General features: G+C 31.8%; 2 protein-coding genes across 2 annotated transcripts; both read left to right on the forward strand.

Annotated features, from left to right (window-relative positions):
- Window positions 1-1,825: 1,825 nt before the first annotated feature.
- LOC145321974 (uncharacterized) lies at window positions 1,826-11,095 on the forward strand. The gene is made up of 16 exons (XM_080163696.1): window positions 1,826-2,182; window positions 2,469-2,557; window positions 2,893-2,946; window positions 3,094-3,478; window positions 3,661-3,731; window positions 3,807-4,070; window positions 4,879-4,987; window positions 5,390-5,516; window positions 6,042-6,115; window positions 6,982-7,099; window positions 7,828-7,912; window positions 8,796-8,889; window positions 9,369-9,416; window positions 9,678-9,764; window positions 10,270-10,383; window positions 10,615-11,095. Exons 1-16 carry the CDS (start codon window positions 2,114-2,116, stop codon window positions 10,705-10,707), a joined length of 1,881 nt encoding a protein of 626 aa, XP_080019822.1. The 5' UTR covers window positions 1,826-2,113; the 3' UTR covers window positions 10,708-11,095.
- Window positions 11,084-23,061, forward strand: l(2)dtl (WD40 domain-containing protein denticleless). The gene is made up of 14 exons (XM_080163685.1): window positions 11,084-11,256; window positions 11,662-11,780; window positions 12,332-12,416; window positions 13,006-13,160; window positions 13,475-13,560; window positions 13,971-14,052; window positions 14,354-14,456; window positions 14,805-14,897; window positions 18,019-18,119; window positions 18,967-19,123; window positions 19,557-19,633; window positions 20,040-20,170; window positions 20,600-20,762; window positions 22,102-23,061. Exons 1-14 carry the CDS (start codon window positions 11,119-11,121, stop codon window positions 22,727-22,729), a joined length of 2,118 nt encoding a protein of 705 aa, XP_080019811.1. The 5' UTR covers window positions 11,084-11,118; the 3' UTR covers window positions 22,730-23,061.
- The last annotated feature ends 450 nt before the right edge of the window (window positions 23,062-23,511 follow it).

The raw sequence follows: 23,511 nt of genomic DNA on the forward strand, positions 1-23,511 counted from the left end.
TTTACTTACCAACCTAAAAAGATTTTGTTTCAATATCTTTAAAAGCACAGGAGTAGCACTGTATTTAAGATATACCTTGATAAACGAGAATTTGAAAAAAATGACTAAGTCCCCCCGCAGGGTTGCTTCAAAGGGGAAAAATTTTTGAAAAAAATAACATGGTCTCAAATGATTCCAAATTGCCTAATTCGGCGAGAAATGCAATAAAAAAAAATTTTTTGGTGGCGGCGGAAAACGGCGGCGGGCGGCGGGAGCGGCGGTCCCGCCGCCGTTTTTTTTGAAAGATACCAATAGTTGGGGTAATTAGTGACCCAGCCCAAAAGATTTCATCCAATTATCTCTAAAACTAAGGGAGTAGCACCCAAAATAAAATTGCTGGTATGTCGTGTGACGAGTCACCACATTTTACCCCCCCCCCCTTTATAACTATTTTTATGCCCCATCCCTAGCCGGCCCTTCGAATACAAACTCACCCAAAGCCACTCTTAAATCAAAAGTTAATCATTTTAAATTATAAAATCAAAAATATCCTTTTTATAAACTGAATATATTTTAAATGTCAAATAACTTAAAATAAAGCTTTTATTCAAATGCAATTCAGCTTATCAAAATTTAAACATAAAACTAACATATTAGCTAAATTAATCAATAATTTCGCAGTAAAAAGTACGAAATTCCGCATGATATCAATAAATAATTAAGCAAATAAAATAAATAAATAAACAGAACTAAGTACTTTTACCAAAAATTACAAAATTACTTGAGATTTCACTATTCAAAATTAAAACTTAACATCCATATTTATAACGTTCTGTTTCACTTTTAGTAATTCAAAAATTGGCGGGTTTTTTACTATTTGTTATTTTAAACATGTTTAGTAAATGTAATCAATAATATCTAATTATAACAAATCACTGACAAAAATAATTGGGAATCACACATGTGTATGTTCGATGAAGTGCCGAAATCCAAGGTAGAATTAAAACTAGGGGCATCTATAACCGTTACCGACTAAAACTTACACCACCACCCTCCCCACCCCTTCATCTCACATATCATCACCCCAATTTATTACCCTTATCTGTCATTCCCCCACTATGAGTGCTTTAAATAGAGAGGAAGAGAGATGGTTGAAAAGGGAAAGGAACGACACAGGTAAATTTTTGAATCTCACTTTCGCTCTCTCTCTCCTTCTCCTAAGTCCATAGCTCCCAACTAAAAAAAGTAAAATGTTTTTTAAAAATAAATTTAAGTTTAAGTTTAAAAGCATTTATTTCTGCATTAGATATTGAAACTTTTAAATAATTTTTTTTGAAAAATGTATACATTTTTTAAATTTTATTCGGCTACACTGTTTGTAGTGGGTATGTTGAGCGGAGTGATGGGATGTTGAAATTCAGCGCGGTTGGTCTTCACTACTCTCTCCCTTTTTTCTCTCTCTGCATTACCGCTCTTTTTCTACTCTTTTTCCTTTTTGGTTGTATAAATAATGAAAACTATTTTTATAGATCTCTAAAAATTCCTTTATTCAAAATGACGTTTTTATTTGAAAGCTATAATTTTCGGACTAGTATGCGATAAATATCAATAGAAATATTTGTTATCTATTTACTAAATTTTTTTCTCAAGAAAAAAACACTTATGAAAATATACCTTATAAATAAAATATTCAGAAATAATTTTAAAAAATTAGCTAAAGGGACACTCTTAAACACTTAAAACCACCTGGGAAAATTGAAAGACAATGATTTTTAATATTTTTATGTTAATAATTTAAAATCTTTAGATAAGTATTTGTTTACGCGGCATTGCGCAATTTCAACACTTCCCGCGTATTTTTCTAGCAGACATTAGTTTTATTTTTATTTTGTCAAATTCGGATCAAAACATGTTTAAAATTAATTATATTATTGTGTATCTTATCAATTATTAAATTATTTTAATGAAATAATAAGCCAACAATACATTGATTATCCTTTTATAAAGTATACATAGTAAGGTTTTTTTTTAGATCTTGCTATTTAGCATCTGAACAGAATTAGTTTTTCATTTTTCCCTGGATGGTTTCAGGCTAGCTAATTAATCAACCCTCTCGTGTTTTAGAATTGTTATCATGGATGAATTAAGGAATTGGCTGGTTTCTGAGATGCATTATCCTGGACCTATTCCTACCAATGAACAGGTTCCTTTTAAAGCCCTCTAACAAATAAATAAGAATCAAAAAGCGATACAAATATACCATTTTTGATTTATGAAAAAAACTACCTTACTAAAAGATTAATGTATACATCCAACTTGACCGCTAATTTAATTACATGAAGGAATCTTTCGTCTGAACTAAGATTGATAATGGCAATAAACATTAGTTTAAATGATCGAATCCTGTTTTTTTTTAAATCCACCCCGAAGACCTCATTAGCCCCATTTGAATTAAGTAGGTAATAACCTTATAAATATTATTATTTAAGTTAGAAGAATTGTCGACAGGATCAATGAAGCAAGTTTGGGGACATCTGATCAAACAATGTAAATCGGAAGAAAAAACGAGAATTGTCCGGTAAATTTTTATCTTTTATGGGTAGAAGGTTTTTTTATGATTTAATTTCATTACTTTATATCAGTAAAGTAGTTAAAAAACAAAGCGAAAATCCGAAAATATTCTATATTTATTTTTCTGATTTACCAGCCTTTCAAACGTTTGATGTGTTAATAAACGTTTAAAAATGTTGACAAAAAAGATGAAAATTTGAGTACTAGCTATTTCAGGAATTGTTAGGTAGCTTTCAAGAACTTTCAAGAACTTCAAATGTACCTATAAAACTTTGTAGAATGGATACATAGTGGTTCCTCTCCCACTTATTGAATGCTTTACCTACTAATTATTTTTTTCAGGTCTAACATTCTTATTGCAAATAGAAAACACAATTCTTGGAAAACTTCTTTGAGGTAATTTCACTTGACTTGACATCTCCACTTCATTAGACATCTTTTTAATCAAATATTAATCAAGTTTGAAGGATTCTCATAGTTACTTTAAAAAATGCATAAAGAAAAATTTAATACCTAGTCACTAATTCTTTTTTAATATTTTAGTATCACAACAAGCCAACTGTCACAGGGGGATGACGGAGGGGAACGTGACGATCTGATGTCGGAGCGTAGCAGACTAACCAACCAGCTGCACACCACAATGGCCAAGATTGAACGACTCAGAAAAGACATTCACACCGCCGAGGAATACAAACTAAACACGTTGCAGACAAAATCTGCAAAAGAGGAGGAAATTCGCAAGTTGCGACAGTCATATGCATTACTAAATCTGTATAGAAAGCAAGTACAGAATGTTAAGGTTAAAATTGACAGTCTAACTGAAAAGCTGTCTAAATGTTGTGATGATCTTAAAGAGAAAGAAAAACTAGCCAAGGCTGAAAGTAGCTTTTCTGAAGATTTTAACATGGAAACTCCAGTAGACAGAAAGGTATTCTTATTTTTTCTTCTTCAAAATCTGGTCTAGCACGTCAAAAAATAAATATATGACTAAAAAGTGATGTATTCTTTTCAATATATTGATAAACAACTAAACGTTTATATTTATTATGTGTTTTTTAAGTAATTTTCCCTTGAATTAACCAGAAGAATGTGTTCATACGTTTTCTTTAGGTAAGACAGGCGCTAGATGTAACCAGTAATCATTTGCAGTTGGCTCTTCTTGGATCTAATAGCAGTGCGAGGTAATTCTTAAAGTTTTTCTGATTTATCTTAGTTTCATATTATTTTTGTTTGTTTTAAATTTTCCTATGTTTCAGAAAACAAATACGAGAAGAATTACAGAAGATCCTCACAAACATTCCCGGTGTTGCCCTACAGAACTCAATCATAAAAACAATCCAACTTCAAATAGACAAAGTTACAGACCAGCTCAAAAATTTTGACATGAAAAAAGAGGCGGAGGCCTTAAAAATGGAAACCGAACAATCCCAATCTGGTGCCCTTGTCTCCTTTGTCAGAGATGAGGTTTATCAAGTTACACAGAAATTTTTACAGTCCCATAAAGAGTTGACAACGGCAAGGTATGTTTTTAAAAGCGAAGCTTTTCTATATTTAGGGTCGGCCCATCCGTAACTGATAGCTTTTTTCGTTAATTTAGGCATGTTAGAATTGTCCTATCGATTTCAAACTTTGCATGGTGATTCCTGTAGTAGTTAGGTACGATATAGAAAGCGTAGCAACTCTATAATCATTACCAGAATGTCCGTACGTACATTTTAAACATGATGATTTTTTAACTTTCTTAACAACGAATTTTTATGTTATCTAATAATCCGATTGATCTGATTTTTGGTATATTGATTCCTGAGACAACAAAGTATAATGTTATATGCGAAGTAACTCTATAATCAAGTCCTAAAAATGTAAGTCATTAAACATTATCCTGTATCAAGCGGTTTTTTAACAAATTTACTTACAATTTTGCTTCGACTCTTATACATCTTTATTCTGATTATTCAGTACTGACACTATACAAGTGTTAATGTCCGTTTGTCCTACCGTTTCAGTGCTTCGCTTTTATGGATGTTGTCATCCTTGTTTTTATTATATTTTATTTTTTACAATTGTAGTTGAGCAAAACTATTGGCTTGTCATTAATATTTTTGTAATCATATATAAAAAGACTGCCTAAACCTTGAAAAATATACCTAGGTATTTTTCTTGTTAATTTTATTGTTCTTTTCTTATAAATAAGTTGCACTTTTCGTGCTAAGGTATTTCTACTACTCTTCCTATTATGTAGCGCATCTTACATAGTAGCAGACAGAAGAGCACTTTTAAACGTATTTAACCAAAAAAAATTAAAATCTAAATTACCAATTTCTTTAGGAAGATTAGTAAAGAAAGAGAGACTGAGTTAGAAAAACTATTCACGGATAATCTAGAGAATATTTTGGATTTACAGGAATTGAAAAGTTCTCTGAGTAAAAGTTATGAGGTAAACTATAGTTCGGAGGAAAATAAGATAAAAGATGTCTTGTGAAAGATTATATTTTTTTCTCAAAAATTTTATTTTCTGTATAAGGTGAAGCTTGAACAAATAAAAACTAAACGTGGATGAAAGTTATTAAGCACTAGTTTTCCTAAAGATTTATATGCTTCTGATTAATTTATTTGAAGGTTGTGCAAAAAAAAGTTTTAAGTCAGTTGGGACGTTAAAACACGTAGTTCCTAAAATATGCGCAGCATAGGAATGGTCCTCATATTTCCAAAAACTAAAGCTTATAGCGGTTAAATTGTTATGCATAACTTTTTCCTACTACTAACACAAGCCGTGCAATTTGAATTTTTAAAATCTCTTAATTCTTTTTGCACACCCTTTAATTTCTTTTACAAATAGAATGGTGCAGCTGCTGAAAAAATCCGCGAAACATCCAAGCTTGAGGTCTTGTTGCATGACCTCGAGGTCGCGAAGGAAAATCAGGACGAAGTTGTCACTTGGACCAGAAATTCTGAAGCCAATGTCCAGGGATTTATTGTTTATTTTTATTAACAAACGGTTGCGTGCGCCCCTAGACTCTAGAGATGTCTTATACGGGAGATGTTCTTGGGTAGATAAACTATTCTTAGAAGGCCCAATTAGTTCTCCAGTTTGCGAGATAGTTTGGTATATTCATACATTCTTCCTCTTTTATGGAGGGATCTCAAAAATAAACAAAATTATGCTAAAGGGGGGGGGGGGGAGATAAAAAATAAGTGATCAGAGTGAAAAATAAAGAGTACTGAAATTTTTTTTCCATTTCCCTCTTCGGGGAAAAAACTAAAAAAATATGTGAGAGGGGGGGGGGGGGGATTAATAAAATAAAGGGTATTCCCCCCGAAATTATGTAAAAAATCTAGGAGTATTTGTATAAGAATTTAAAATATATTTTATCAAATATTAAAGCTTAATAAATCAAATATGAGTTTTACATATTTATTAATAAACTAAATAAGAACTTAAAGCAGGCTCCCGTAATCAATAGAAAAATTAAAGCAATAAATAACTGAGTAGGAGATGTTAAATCTTATTTCTGTTTTGATTGAATCCAAATCTGCTGGTTACAAAAAGTTAGCTTTAAGAAAGGTGAGTTAATTAAATCGGATTTAAGAATGATAGTTTCTATGTGGCGAATCGCGAAGCTCCATGTACATTGTACAGGATGATCATATGAAACAGACGTTGAATGAAATAAGAATAATGTATTTTTTAATTCATGGATAGAATATGCCACAAAAGAATAACAAGGGGCTTTTCAGGGTGGTGGGTTTGAATTCTACAACCAAGTTTTTGATATTAGTTTGAAAAAGTAAAAATAACCATCGACCCCACCCCCGGCCCCCCATTTTTAATTTAAGTTAAAAAAATAAACATGGGGGAGGGGAGAATTTTATTTTAGGGGTGATTTCTTTTGGGAGGGGGTGATATCCTCCCTTAAAACAGTTATAAACCTTCCCAGGGCCTATGTGAAGCTACAATGTTAAGGAGAATCATATCGTTTTAGCGGTCAGCGAGATCCTTCGGTACGTATACAGATCCTGTTACTTTATTATAAGCAGGGTGTCGGAGCCGTTTAATTTTGATGCGGCTCCGCGGAGCCGTATCTGGAAATACGGCTCCGGCTCCTACCTTAAAATTAATATATCAACTTTTGTTCATTATTGAAATTGATAAAATAAAATAAATAATATAAAATATTTTGCTTTTATTTGAATAAAGCTATATAAAAGTAGAAGGATGTGTGTCTATTTGTTAAGTAACAATAGTTTTTCAGTTTATTATATGGAAATAAACCGTTGCCAAATTATATTATTACTTTAAAAAATCACTTTTTGCTAATCTGGAGCCGGAGCCGTTTTTAACGAAAAATACGGCTCCGGATCCGGCTCCACCAAAAATGTTGCTGCTCCCGGCTCCGGAACACTGATTATAAGGATTAAAATGTTTTTAAGGGAGTTACAGAGGAGCTTGTGAAAGGTTTACCCAAGACATGTTCATCCTTGAGTCTGTCTGTTAACAAATCTATCAATGAACCAGAAGAAATGATAAAAACATTCATCAAAGTTCCAGGTATAAATTTGGATCTTCATTTCAGGTCTAAAATGAAAAAATAAATCGTTGCATTGGGGAAAAAACACGAGGGAGGGGTAACAAACGGATCTTGGACAAAGTAGCCTCCGGACAAAGTAGCTCTCTAAGGAAAGTAGCCTTCACAGTTAATAAAGGTCATGGCCGCAACGCTCGGCCCCCTGACCAGACTAGCCGCGGGCGCTCGGCCCCCTAGCCTATAACCTAACCTAAAAATTGTAAAAAAAAATATTAAAAATTGTAGAAATCTATCAACCACATTTTGTAAAATCCACGAAATTCTAAACCACCCATGTATTAACATTTGAGGATATTTTTATTATATAAATGTCCTGAGGCTAACATAGGTTAGGTTATAGGCTAGGGGCCGAGCGCTGCGGCCATGACCTTTATTATTTATGGAGGCTACTTTTCTTAAGTAAATGTCCGCAGGCTACTTTGTCCTAGAGGCTACTTTGTCCGGAGGCTACTTTGTCCAAGATCCTAACAAACAGCCGAGGGAAAAAAGAATCTTGTACACCCCAATGCGAGGGATTTGCATTTTTAATTCATTATCTAAACAAATTCACGTGACAAGTGAATTAATAACTCAGAAATCAGTCAATGTTTTGAATTATATTTTTATTAAGTTATCAAAAATATTTTTGTTCATGTTATTTAAGAGAAGAAGAAAAAAATGTTTGTTCTGAACTATATTTCTTGTTAATCAGTGACGCGCTACACTAGTACAACTGTGCAGGATAGATCTGGATTCAGTCTGGTTCCTACCCAGGATTTAGCCATCAATAGACTTAGGTTGGTGCTTTTTACAGTTCTGTTTAACGTAGTATGTCCAATTTTGAGCATAGTATACCTTTTAAATTTTTGAAAATAATATTAGATTAGTGGGGTAACCCTTTTATGGCTGAATCCCTGACAGACGAGGGGCGAAGCCCTACAATATTTAATAACAAACGCAATGTTTAACGAATTGCGACAAAAATATTGTAGCATAATAATAGAATATATTATATAGAGTATATTATAGATAAATCATATAAAATCTTTTAGGGAGAATAAAAACTTTACCTTGACAACCATTTTGGATGAAATAATAGTTATTTCTCGCATCGTATTATAAACGGCTTTTCGCTGATATAGAATGGTTTTACTGGTTTTAATCTTATGATTGTACATTTTTATATTCATAGAAAGCTGGATATAATACGATGCCAGACATAGTTTTTTTTGTATGGATGAGAACCGGTTCCTATCCACCGAATTCGAATGAGAACGAGAAAGACTTTTTATGTAAATTTTAAAAAAAACAAGGAAGACAACATCCATGAAAGCGAAGATAAAAAACGTTAGGACAAACGAACATCAATGATTGTAGAGTGTCAGAGCTGAAAAAGCAGAATATGTATAAACTAAACACAAAAGATTGTTTTTAAAAGGGTAAAAATGAAACACGTTTTAAATGGACATACGGACTTTCTGGTAACGTTTATAGAGTTGCTATGCTTCTTAAATCGTTCATATCTGTTAAAGGAAATTTCATGAAAAGTGAAAAAGTTGAAAATCAATAGGACAATTCTAACATGTCTAAATGAATTAAAAGAATAAACCGTTACGGACGGACCGATCCTAATAATTAAATTGAAAGGCTTAAGTTTTAAAAAAAATCTTTTGTATTTAGAAATACTGTGCAATATCCTGGAAAGAGATCAATTAAAGGAGATGAATATGGACTCATAAATTCCGTTAATTCAACTCCAAATCTTACTTCAAAGGTAATAAAACAAGAACATCAAAAGGATACTGGGTTACAACAATGGAAGATGAATTGATGTACCACCAGATAAAAAGTAACAAAAAATTGTTTTGGTCACTGTTACATCAAAGTTTCTCTCCTAACAAATAGCAGAACGAGTTTTTAAACTATTGTCCCCTCTTTCTATCTGGACAATTTTTATACTTTGAAGATTTTATGTTTTTTTTTAATTTTGTGTGGAAAGTTATTTTTAATGTTCAATAATGTGTAGGCCTTCTCTATTGATTTTTTATTTAACCTCATATAGAATTCACGTTTTAAATTAACTTGCATTCTAAATATGTTATTACAATAGTTATATTTTTAGAATATGTATGAAATATATTCATATTGAAAATTTAAGAGGACAGTTAGTCATAAGTTCGTATGATTTATTAAAAAATACATTGAAAGTAAAGTTCTAAATTCAAAATAACTTACATTTTATTTCTAATTTAGGCTTTTGATCTTATGAACGTGATAGAAGATCTTGAAAATCAGAAAAAGGTAGAATTGTTTGAATTTAAAGTATAGTTGTAATATTTATCATAACCGATATGGTTCTGCTTTACAGTGAAGCCTCTCAAAGTTCCAGGGAAGGATACCTCTACCCTCCCAAGAGAAAATCGTTAACCCCGTCTCCCCTATTTTTTTTTTTTTATCAATTGAATTAGAAAGTCGAAGTATTTTGGGTTGTTTCTATTGGTCCCACTAAGGGATTGTTCATCTAGACTTTCTATATTTATTCTTAAATTTGATTTTATTCAGATTTGTGAGTCACAAGCTGAAGAGAAGAGATTACTTGATTCTGTGAAACAGATGCCTCAAGCTCTTCATGCTTCAAAACAGCAGCAGGTTTGATGCATCAGAATTTGGCAGTTTTCCTTTGAGTGCCGTGCGAGCAAAGATAACTCCCCCGATCATCTAGTTGAAGTAAATAGAAAAAAAAGGGGGGGGGATTTGTGTATTTGTATTTTGCATTAGGTCAGGTTTGATTATGTACAGCTCAGAGTAGCTCTGCAGGTTTAGGGCTCCCTACTCGGGCTAGGAATAGGCAATAAGCATAATAACCTCCTATTATCAATTTTGTGGGAAATGTCTTGGGAAATTATGGTTGTTAATTGTTGTTTGTTGAATCTCAAATGTTTAATTTTGACATGATTTACTGTTCCTTGTTATTAACGCGTCATTGCTAATATATATTATATAATATTGCTAATCAGGTCTAATTTTGCCTGCTGGTATGAAAAGCATTTATATCTTATTCTTGCTGCTCAAAGTTCTAATTCAAACTGCACTTTATACACAATTCTTTTACCAATCCAAATGAAAAATCATTCAACTGCTTTAAACTATTCAGGAAAGAGATTTTGTCCCCTTGATACTCAGCACTGGTGAGAAATGTGAGGAGGGAGTGGAGCTGTGTAAACATGTTGAGGTTGCTCTGGCGGAACATCATGCTCAGATTACTCAGGTATTTTTTTAGGGATGGCAATTTAAGACACTTCGCCAAATCTGAATCTGATTGTTTGAATAAGAAATTGGCAGTTTCATTCGCATTACAGAATCGAATTACAATAATTCTAAGTTATTGTCTTTTTATACTTTATACCTTAGGCTTCAGTAATTTCGCATATTAATATAAATGTAAGTTTTTTTCTTATTCAAAAATTACTTTGTTACAAATTGATGTCTGTTTTATCAGGAGGTTGTTGGAAAAGATTGTGATCTCCTGGTTGAAGGAAGAACTCTGACCCAGTGGCAAGAGGCTCTTAGAGTTGCTATTCTTAACACCTGATCAGAAAATTAAAGAATTCAATAATAGTGGAATGGGGGGGGGGGGGGGGGTTGTACCAAGAATGTATCTTCCAACGCCTTCTACAGAGCTAAATATCACACACAGTTTACTAGAAGCAGATTTTAAGAAAGCTAATCTAAGTGATGGAAAAAATTAGGGCTATTATGTTTTCGATATTTAATCAATATTTATTTGGATTACGTGATGAATGTTCCTGCTCTTAAAGATAATGTTTTATTTTGCATTTACATATATGTAAAAACTAACAAGTTGTTAATATTAATATTTGATATTATCATTTAAACATATTAGAAATAATATAAAATATACCTAACCTTCAAATTTTAAAATATGAAAATTACTAATGTTTCTTTCAGAATAAATAAAATGTTAGAATAGTACATAATTATTATGGATAGCTATGAAAATAAAAATCTGGTTCTAAGAAATAAAACTATAGTTGGTTGGAATATAAAGTTGAAGCAGAATGATGCAGTATCAACCTGGTTTAGACAGAGAAAATTAAATGGTGCTAGATTTAATACCAAGGTAAACCAATAGATATATGTAGAATTTATAGAGGGTAAATCTGAACCCATGATCCGTCAAACTCAAAAAGGGATTTCTAGCAGATGAACCCTTTTATTTATTTATAGTTAAATAAGATTTATTTATTATGATACGAGCGACAAAATAATGTTCCGAAAGCTTACTGTATTCTAAAAAATTCTACTATTCATAGCTTACTTTTATTGTAAGCGAGGAATACGCTGTAATTTACCTAAGTAAAGCTTTAACCTAAGAAATGCGACTATTTTTCGAAATTTCTACACTTTCTAACCAATAATATGGCAGGATTATTCCTCAACTGTTTTTATTAGTAGATTTGAGAGTATGTATATCTTCTATACTATATCCACTTGTAAACCCTTGAATAAAAACAGAAATTCTAAGGTGTTGGATAAGTGTACAATAGAGCCGTTGAAGTGTTTGCTAGAAGATGATTTGTTTGGAGTTGAGAGCAATTCCAACCTACCAGATCCTAACCCAGAACCGCCTATTTATGCCATGAGGTAATAACTACAATCACCTATCAATTACCTCATGGGCGAGACTGTTGTCCGTCCATGATACTCTAACGTCAGGTTCAACAACCCAGGACAACTAAGGGGAGCCCAAATCTCTTTTTTTCTGTCCAAAAACACTCGGAGGTTAAGTAACACCCATCAGACAACCAACTCTTTGATTGTACTACCTTTGCCAGGCAGACCTATCTGTGAATAGTAATGTATTGCGCCTGTTTTGAGCCCAGGCGTGCTACCCACTCTTTAACTATTAATGTCGTGCACCTGACATAGTAGCAGTAAAATCTATTTTTAATGTGTTTTAGTTTCGAACCTATCACCTTATCTACGACGAACGGTCGTTGGTAAAAACTATAGGCATTAGACTTTGATTCTGAGTGTGTGTGTAATTAAAGTAAAACTAGAGATCTCAAAGGAAAGCCATTGAGAATAAAATGTCATACATACCACTGATTTAAAAAATATCCGTTCCCTTTATTAAATTGATTGTAAAGTTTGTACACGATAGGTGCAGAACCAACCTGTTTCTATTTATTTAGATTTTGTCCAGTATCTGGATATGAGTCTATGTTAGCCATTGCAAATGAAGATGGACTAATAGGCTTGCAAAATATTCATTCGAAGGTATTTTTCACTAGAAATGACATGATTTGTATACGTTTTGGATTAATCCTCAATTTTTGCTCCTTAAATCACAATTGAAAAAGTTAATAAACTCTTGTGATTTTTACAGGTGCAGAAACGCTTGTGATTTTTACAGGTGCAGAGCAGAAGAAAGCTATCAACAATTTAGATATAAATTGTAAACATTACATCATTTGATAGATATCTCATATAACAACGTAAATTACTGTTACTAATGACGTTTAATTTGCAAATTACTTTACAGAATAATTATTGATATCTTGTCACGTTTTTTTCCACTTTGAAGAAAATCAAATACATATGTAGTTTTTACTTCATCATCCACTTAATTAACAATTTTTTAAAATGCTTTCTCGTTATTTGTAAAGCTCTTGGGACCTCCAAAACAGTAGTCTCCATATAAAGTTTGTAAGTGTTGTGCAGGTTCGTGCGTTTGTGCTTCTGTAAATGAAATTTCTTAACTGTTAGTTTTATAAAATATTTTGTAGCCGGGGGTTTTATGTCTGTACCAGTTTTAATGAGAAATAATCTTGTTAAATATTAAAATCAATGTTGACGAATCATTAAGGAAAAAGTGGAGGGCCCATTGAAGGGATGGAACGCGCATCACAATGCCATATTTGACCTGGCCTGGTGCACTGTAGATGCACACAAGTTAGTCACTGTTTCTGGGGATCAGTCTGCTAGATTGTTCAATATTAGCTATGATCAAGGATTAAAAGCGTAAGTAATCATTTCAATTTTATACAATCAGTAAATATGAGGGTCTTCTTAAAGAAAAAACAGCGCGGCGAGTAAATTTTGTAAGTAATATAAAGCGGCGGTAGTACTGAAATAAACAAACAAGCCACTATAGAAGCATATTTAACTAGGAGTGGGTGATAACTGAAATGTTGCCGTTCAACAATTTTAAAATCTAAAATCAGGATGCTATAAATATATAATCATAAAAATCAAATAGTTGGAATAGTTTCTGGTTATATTTCTTTCCCTCTCTAACTATAATAATGCAATAATAATTCTTATTTTTTTATTAGTACTCTTGAAACTACATTTACTGGTTATGATCGAAGTGTCAAGTGCTGTGAATGGAGGCCACTATCTCAACATGAATTTGCAACAGGCATAGAATCCTATCAGCAGATTCATGAGTTGGGGGGAGTAAATCCCTTCACTTTTTTATATTGTGTTTAAAAATGGAAACAGATCTTAGAGGGTCATTTTCTCTAGTGAGAGTAATGGTAGCTTTTCTCTAATATTGTTATAAAACTTTCCTAGATATATGCGAAGCTTCACTGAAAAGGAGAACCATATCGGTTCATTAGTTAGCGAGATCACTCGCTATACACACACTTACACAGTCAAACATCCTTTTACTTTTATATCTATCCTTATTGCTAAAGTTCTTCCAAAATGAGACACAAGTAAAATCAATCTATAATTTGTAACATTGAAAAAATTATGTCATGGTGTTATGTTTACCGACGACGATTAAGCTACCTGGCATTCATCTATAGTTTTCTATGGTGACAGGGGATAGAGCAAACACAATTCACATCTGGGATGCGAGATCTGCAAAATCTGGTACTTCTAACAGACCTGATAATTTTATCAAGTAAGATTGTTTCAACATAAATAGACCTTGAGTTCTAGGAATATCTAAAGATGATTTTAAAGCGAAAAAATGAATTTTGTAGGAATAAACTTTCTGTTATTAGCTACCTATTGTAAAACAGTCTTATTTTATTTCTCTTTTAAACTTTTAAAGTTTTCTGCTAGTTTTTGACAATAACATTAACCATCTATTAATATATTGTTTACCTTTACCAAAGTCATTAAGTCTTAGGTACTAGGATTGAATTTATTACATCAACAAATTTCCTTTAAAAGATTTCACACACAAATTTTTCATTTAGAAATGCCCATAATGAGGCTGGTGAAAGCCAGGTATCTGTAACCGGCCTGCTCTGGCTGGATCAAAACATCCTGGCAAGTGTTAGTGGCAATGATGGGACTGTTAAGGAATATAGTTGTTGTTTTTTTCCCTAATAGACAGCATACCTTTAAAAATATAAAAATAAAATCTAATAAGTTTCATTTTCAGGAATAGTATTAAACTTGAGTACAGGGGTATATGTTCTGCACAAGATTCATTATTTTCCCCACCTGCAAAATATTTCATTCAACCTCCCACACCCCCTCTTATTCATCCAAGGAGGGGCAAAAAAATGTGCAGTGCAGTGCTTTAGTTTTTAGCCTAAAGGGTTGAAGTTTATGGTAATATTTTTAACATTCACTTTCTCCTCCAAAGCATCTGAAGCTTCCAAATGCAGAAACTAAGTAGAAACAACAAAATATATATCTAAAAAGATGTGGGATCTGAGAAAGAATTATTCACTGTACAAAAAGAAACCAATTCCAGTGGAACAAATACAATACTCTGGCAATTCATTCACCCAGGTTGTACAATTGTTTCATTAACTAACTTTTTCTTATAATCGAATTAAAAACCATCCTTTTCTACACTTGGGATATATTTGTCCGGATGGTATAAGGATTCCTGTAACAACGACGATTGATTTTTTAGTCCCAGCAACTTTGTTTTTATTATCAGAATTCCGTACGCCTAAAGTCTGTTAGTTTTTTATATGTTCGATCATGTATTTGGCAATAACTCAAAAATACTGAATTAGTTCCTTTATAAGCCCAAGTAATCAGTTTTATAATATCTTTCTATTTCATGAAAAACTAATGAAAATATCTACAAAAATATGCAAATTTGGGTGTAAGTTTTTATATGTTTGGAAACCATAACATCCACAGCAAAATCTGCTTTTAAACTTTTCCCACAGACTTAATTTTTAACAACTTGCTTATTTAGCTTTTATACAGGGGTGTATATTCTGCACAAGATTTATTTTTTTTCCCCTGCTACAAAATTTTTTATTTTTTTCCCCCCTAGATTTTTCTTAAAAAGTCGGAAACAGAAAAATATTTAAAGAACTCGATATTTTATTTATTTTATCCCTCCTACCACACATTTTTTTAGTTTTTTAACCAAGGAGGGGGGCGAAATGGAAAAAATGTTTTCAGTTTTCTTGATTTTTACATTTTTTCCCCTCCAACCACTTATTTTTTATTTCCCCCCCCCCCCTGAGCCGGGGATCCCATGCAGAATATACACCCCTGCTTTTATATGAACTTTTTTTATAATTTTAATTTGTAGGGCGAAGTACCGTAATATAAGCGTACTTTCTCTTTGATTTTGTCTTGCAAAATATGGAATTCAATATAGCGCATCCTGGATTTTAATCAATTAGAATCTTAGCAATGCATAAAATATTTGCCGTCGAAAGGGATAGTTCTACGAAGTGTATTTAAAGAGTTAAGATACTTAGAGTAGTGAACTTTTATATGTCTTAGTAGAATATATTAGGCATTGGATAGATATGATTATATGTTAAAGAATTTTTAACATTGACCAGACCAAACTTTTTTTATTTGACAATATCTAAAAAAAGTTAAAGTGATTTGCCACATATATTACATGAGAATGGTCTATTTTTTTCCAATTATGTATAGCCAAAACACCAAAATCAGAGAATCTTTTTCCACATATTTCACAAATGTTATAAAAATTTTAACAGGGGTTCCCCTTAGGACGAGTTACTTAAAAAACATAAAAAATAACGTCCGATTCATTATAGGACAGGTTTTCTATAGATTCTTTTTAAAAAATAAAGAAAACCGTCCGGTTTACTTACAATACATATATTATCTCACGCGGAAATACCAACTAACCATACAACATATATATATATATAAAGACCATTCTCATGTAATATATGTTGCAAATCACTAACTTCTTTAGATATTGTCAAATAAAAAAAGTTCGGTCAGGTCAATGTTAAAATTATTTATAACAATCATATCTATCCAATGCCTAATATATTCTACTAAGACATATAAAAAGATCACTACTCTAAGTACTATACTAAATATTCTATTGGTCATTCTTTGTTGTTATGTGTATTTTGTTGTATAAAAAGTTTGAAGTTCTATTAACTAGTAAATGCTATGTAAAGTTGTATTTATGACAAAAAAGTTTTTGCCATATATAACATGCAACGAAGTTGAAAATAAAATAAAAACTTATTTTTTAAGGAAAATCCCTGGTCAAATCTTTTAATTTTAATCAATAACTTTATATTATGCACTACTACGTTATTTAAGACTAGCGGCTGCGCCCCTAGCATCTAGGGCTCTATATTCGAAAGAATACAAAAGAGCAGAAAAATAGCCTAAAACCATACCTTTCCAGACTTTATATAAAATAAAATAGCCTAAAACCCTCCCGAGACCTATAAGTAGCTTCACTGTAAAGGAGGACCAAATCGGTTCAGTGGTTAGCGAGATCCTTTGCTACAGACAAAAATGCTTACTATTTTATATATTAGGATTACTGCAGTTTTGTGCAAGGATCTAAAGGGAGAAGACCATGGCTGTATATCCCCAATGATGATAAACAAAATTACCCCTTCTGTAGATTTCAATTAGAGGTTTAGATGTTTGGACATTCAACTTATTGAACCAACCAATCTAAATTCAGTAAAAGTTCCCAAAGTTGTTAAGCCAACGAATAAGGAAACGTTATTATAAAACCTTCCTGGGTTTTGTTTTTAAATTCCCCTGACCAATGCAATGAATATTCTTTACAACTTACTTTGTCCGTACTTCATATGTCTGTATCTCCATCCATCCAAATATAAGTATTTGTATAAGGCCATATTGGGCTGCTATTTGATGTAGATTTGTGACATTTCTTAAATATTCAATATATGAAGTTTTATTTCAGAGCTTAACATTGAATGTTAATTTCTTTTTATATTACTAGCGGCTATGCCCCTAGAGGCCTCTAGTGGCACTTTAAATGTTGTTTGTTAAAATTAATTTTTTATGTACGATACCACCTTATTTGACGTTGAAGTCTCCCCTAAATAAAATTTTTTTTTGATTTTTTTGTCATTTCTCTTGGGAGGGTGGTGGTACCCTCCCCTAAAATAGTTATAAACCTTCCCGGGACTTATGAGAAGCTACCCTGTTAAGGAGAACCCGATCGGTTCAGCGGTTAGCGAGATCCTTCGGTACACACAGACAGACACACAGACAAACATCCTGTTACTTTAGTATAAGGATAGAAAAAACTTACAGTTCACTATTTTTTTTTAAATGCACTTCGTGAAACTATCCCTTTAATTTTGTTATGATAAATGAGAAACATAAAATTATAAAATATCATCTAATATTCCAAGTAAACTTATTATATCATACTTGTAGAACCTTTTACCTAGTCAATAAAGTATTTTTTTACGTGATAAAAAAAAATATTACAAATACTAAGCTAGATTGTGTAGGTTATATTATTTCATTAGATATTATTTCAAATATACTTATTTTGTAACTGACTAAAATAATTTGTTTTTGTAATACTTATTTATTAAAACAGAGATATAGTTATAAATCATAAAAAATATTTTTATTTATGAAATGATAATATTTTACTTTTGATTATTTTGTTTAGGGTTACACAAGTATAGTACGAAGTCCAAATTCTCCATATTTGTTTGTCTCCTGTCAAGATAATATTATTTATCAATACAATGCTTTAGCAATTAATAACAGGTTAGATACATTTGAATTTAATTTCCACCTTAAATTCTTTTTTCCCTGTTAAATTTTCTCGTAGCATAGCTTAACTATACTTTAGGTCCACAACCACAGAGTATGTTAAGAAACGACTATACCTTCTTTGATTGTTAAGTAATGTGATGCATTTGTTCTAATTTTTTTGGGTTGCTATAGTAAAATAAATAAATCTTTTCTATATTTGGCAATTATTATTCAATTTGATAAACTTCCTTGGGTAGGGTGGCTACATATGTAATAAATAATATGTAAAATTCTATTAGCTTTCATTTAGCTAACAAGGGGGGGGGAAGTTCTGACACATTTGCGTAAACGGTGATTATTGGCTTTATCTTTGGACTGAGAGGATAGGTTATTAGGGATAAAATCATTCTTATATGATGAATTTCCCCCAGATTTAAGGATTTTTGGATAGGCCTCCAGGTTCCGGAGCTCCAGGCCTCCAGGTCCTCTCTGTACAGGTAAAAATTAAAAAAATAATTTTTTTTTTGAAGAGTTAGAAGTCAACCTATGAAACAAAATATGCATATTTTTGAATGTTATTCACATATTTGAAGAAAAAAACGCATATTTTGTTTCATAAGTTGACTTCTAACTCTTCAAAAAAAAAAATTTTTTTTTCATTTTTACCTGTACAGAGAGGACCTGGAGGCCTGGAGCTCCGGAACCTGGAGGCCTATCCAAAAAATCTTAAATCTGGGGGAAATTCATCATATAAGAATGATTTTATCCCTAATAACCTATCCTCTCAGTCCAAAGATAAAGCCAATAATCACCGTTTACGCAAATGTGTCAGAACTTCCCCCCCCCCCTTACATTTTAGACCTGTGAATACATATACTGGTGCCAAGATCAGCAGTTTCTTTATAAAGTGTAGCGTATCAGCTTGTGGAAACTATCTGGCCAGCGGCTCAGCTGATAATAACCTCCATATCTGGAATACTGTTTCTGGCGACCCTGTTGCCACCCTGGGACCTCAGGTATAACTTTTAGGTTTTTTCCTTGTTTCTGAAAATGGGTTCACCACAATTACTGCTGTAAAATGAGTTTTTTTTATGAGTTTTAACAATGGAACTTATTTCAGTTAAAAAATTAGTCTTTATTACAAAGAATTATACTGGTACCCAAAGTTTTATAAACATTCTTTCTCATGTTTTGGCTAAAATACCTTGGGAAAGATTAATAAAATATTGATTGGTGGGTTCCATTGTCGATGTCCAAATTTTTAACAAATACTAAAATGTGCAGAAGGGTTATTTTGTTCATCATTGGGGATATACATCAATTTATCACCGTACCTTGTCTTTTACCTCAACATCTCATCTGTTTATAGTAATGATAGAAAAATTGTCATTCTAGAAAACAAAAGTTTGTTACTAAAGACATTTAAAAGTTAAAATTTGAATATTATAGGAAGAAACAATAAACTGTGTTACGTGGCATACCAAAGATAATATTCTGGCATCCTGTACTGATGATATGAGACACAGGTATCAAATGCTTCAAAATTATGTATGAATGACAACAATTTCCTTGAATTAAATTAGATGGAAAGACATTCAGAACGATAATCCTTATTTAAATAGAGGATACTTTGTATGTACATACTTTTATTTTATGACTTGATTGTAAAGATGCTTCGCCTATATTATTATTTCAAATTGTCCTTGGAATCAACATTGTAAAAATCGAGTTAATAATAATAATGAAATTAAATCAAACAAGCAAAAAATCACAATATTTGAAATTTTAATTTTACAAACTGACTTCCCTGTAATGATAATAGATTTTATAATAGACTCAATCTTAATTGTACCTAACTGTTACAGGAATCACCATGTCAAGTTTGAATAGATGCTTATCACTCCTTTTTAACAAAACAATTTTGTTATCTAGAATATGGCGACCGTCATTTTGTGACGAGGTAGATCGAGTTAAAGGACGGGCAACCATGATAAAAACCCCGCAGAAAGAAATTCTCAAAGAAACTGCAAGATCCTATCCACCGTCTACCCCTACTTCTTCAGGTAATTCACGAGCACGTCGACACTTTTTTTGGGAGTGGTGGCGAGGGTTATTATGAAATTTGCCTAATTTAAAAAAAAAAGTATTAATGTTGTTAAACCAAAGTGGCCAAAAACATTTCAGTGATGAAAATAGACGTAGGAGTTCCTATGACACTTTCATTTTGGGGGTTTAATTTCTTATGGGAAATGGGGGATATAAAAATGTGTTTGGTAGATCGTTTATAAATCTCGCCCTTGATGGTCTTTGCTGATCGCTTTCCAATATCAACACTACTCTGAATCATGTCTAGGTGTTAGTTAATAAAATTGATTTAACTGCTTTGTTTTAATATTTTTTAAAAATTTTAATAAATTGGAAAATATTTTTATAGTAAAAAATTTCTGATAAGCAGTAAAAATCAGAACTCTATAAAACACATATTTTTAAAGGTATTAGGCGGTTACCGGCGACTCCAGACCTAGCCGATTCCCGCCGACTATTTACACCAGACAGCCGAGGCCGGCGGCGGCCAGGTGCAGCTGGAGCCGGTCATACTCCGTCCATCAAAACATTTCTTACTCCTAAGAATTCACTGTTACGAACACCTACAAGGTAATTTAATTTCCAGTTTAATAAAGTTGTATAATAATAATATTGAAACCGGTTTGCTTGACCCGTACATTTTTAAATCCGCGGAAAGCTGTTTATAATGCGATGCGTCAATTAACTATTCTAACGTTACTCCAAAAAAATACCTAGTTAAAATAAAAGTTTTCTGTCTTGAATTTAAATTTAAAATTAAAATTTATATGATTTTTACTACAAAAATATATAATGATGAACTCAGCAAAAATATTATTGAACTCTACCCCCGCCAAGGGAAATATAAAATATTTTATTTCACAGTTTTTAATTTATATTTTGTTTCATAATAAATGTTTTATCTCTTGTATTAAATCATGTAATCATTCTGCAAAATGGTACATTATTATTACAGATTTTAGAAGAAAAACATATTGTTTCCAAAAGTATAAAAATTATAATAATTTCTTGTCATTACGATGGCCCTTGGGATCCAGAAACAATGGTCCTCAAAAAGTTTTTTTTGTGTGTAAAAAAGTGTTTGTTTATATTTGCTCGTTAAACATCGTTAATGAGAAATGGATAAAAGACTATTTCAATTATATATTAGTTTTTCGAACTGTATGTTAATTAAATCTTGGCCCATTTTAATCTGATATAAAATAAATGTCTGAGATTGTATATAAATTTAGGTAGATTTTTCCCTTTTTTCTGCATTTTTTTGAGTCCAAGGATCCGGATCCGCATTTTTTTGCGGATCCGGATCCTTGGACTCTAAAATATGCGGATCCTTGCGGATCCGGATCCGAAACCCTGTGCAAAATGGTACATTATTATTAAAGATTTTAGAAGAAAAACATATTGTTTTCCAAAAGTTCAAAAATTATAATAATTTCTTGTCATTACGATGGCCCTTGGGATCTCAGAAACAATGGTCCTCAAAAAGTTTTTCTGTGTGTAAAAAAGTGTTTGTTTATATTTGCTCGTAAAACATCGTTAATGAGAAATGGATAAAAGACTGTTTCAATTATATATTAGTTTTTCGAACTGCATGTTAACCATTTTAATCTGAAATTAAAATTTATTGGGGCATAAAGTAATGGAAAGTAGTTTTCTGTTGTTCTATCCACTTTTTCTCTCTGTTTATAAAAGGACATACTTTTTTTTATTTCAAAAGCTTTCATAAAAACTGATCTTGTTTTTAATCTGAATTCTTCAAAATATTGTGTTATTACCTATCTGTTTAAGCTATGATCTAACAGTATTAAATTAAGTAGCAGCTTACTAAATATTATAGGAAAAATATAAAATCATGTTTATTTTGGGATATGAAATTTACATTATTTAAGAGCAATTTTTCATATTTTAGATCACAGACTACACCAAATCAAAATTGTACTGCTGGACTTACCACAACACCACTATCTGCAAAGAACAGTCAAAAACGAAAATTAGACCTGGAAGACAGCTCAGCAAGTAAAATCATTAAGCTGGATAGCGAAGTTAAAGATAGCCTCACTGATCTCATAAATACAAATACATCAAATGTTAGAATTTCACCAACAACGTTTATGTCTCCTTCCAAAAAGGCATCTGCCCTAACGCCGCGAAAATATCAATCGCCGCTGAAAAATCCATCAAGTTCAAAAAAATCTCCCACCAAATCTATTTTTGCCGATCGTGATTCTGTACGCCGGCCGTTAACTCAGATATTTTCACCCACCGCTAATCTACCCAATTCTTTGCGCGATGGAACGTCTCCCCGCCATTGTTGCCGCCGATTACATGCAGCCGGTGTGCCTCATTCGTCCGCAGCTGCCGTCTTAACGCCGCCAAAGACACAAAAGTCAAATTGGCTGCGCCAACTCACTGAGGAGAAAAAGAAAGTGGAATCTGCCAAGCAGAAGGTGGATTTGGAAGAAAATGTTAAGGGAAATACAGCGAAAGTAAAACGCAGAAAAAGCGTCAGAAAACTGGTACTGCAAAAGAAACCCTAGATTAATCAGTATTATTTTCCTCAAAGAAAATCAATTAAGTTTCCATTTTCTTGTTTATCTCACCAAATAAACAAAAAAAAACGTGAAAATGTAAACATTAAAATCAAAATTTATACTTTTAAAACTATATTACTTTTTTTCTGTCAATTTCAGAAGTTTTTATAGACATATTACTTTTTAACAATTTCCGTTTGACAATTCTGGATCATAAAATTAGAATTAAATCTTTTTAAATTTTACAATTATTTTGTTAATCATAAAAGTTTGTATTTGTTATTTGTAATCTAAAAATAATTTGTAATTATGAAATATAAGTATTAATTTTGTGTTAATTATTTTTATTTAATTTTTCAAAGGAATCTATTATTATGTATATTAAATATTGGGATATATAACTTTAAAAATAATTGCCACCAATTTTTATTTCACTGCCGTGGTTTTAGAATGCGCAATATGTAAAGGGGTAGTTTCACGAAATGCATTTGAACTTAATTTAGTGAACCGCATATTTTGTTAAATGGTTAAACTACATTTATATGGCATGTATTTGAAAGAATTTCAATTTTCTATCACTTAGTTTTTAAAATATCAAGACTTGAAAATCGTCTTTTTGAATTGCATATATCACAAAAAACATGCGGTTCACTAAATTAAGTTCAAATGCATTTCGTGAAACTACCCCTTTATATATTAGTTCGAGGAAGTTTAATTTTTCCTAAGTTGATTAATCCCCTTCAGAATATACAGACCTCATAGTGATATTTCTCTTTAAAAAAATAATT

This window comes from Acartia tonsa, chromosome 1, assembly GCF_053477335.1.
Source record: "Acartia tonsa isolate MP-2025a chromosome 1, ASM5347733v1, whole genome shotgun sequence".
Lineage (NCBI taxonomy): Eukaryota > Metazoa > Arthropoda > Copepoda > Calanoida > Acartiidae > Acartia > Acartia tonsa.

Bases quoted from the DNA above. Each gene is read 5' to 3' on its own strand.
- LOC145321974 (XM_080163696.1), top strand. From the start codon at position 2,114: ATGGATGAATTAAGGAATTGGCTGGTTTCTGAGATGCATTATCCTGGA. The intron at 3,732-3,806 runs GTAATTCTTAAA...CCTATGTTTCAG, and splicing joins GGATCTAATAGCAGTGCGAG to AAAACAAATACGAGAAGAAT. The intron at 7,100-7,827 runs GTATAAATTTGG...CTTGTTAATCAG, and splicing joins AACATTCATCAAAGTTCCAG to TGACGCGCTACACTAGTACA.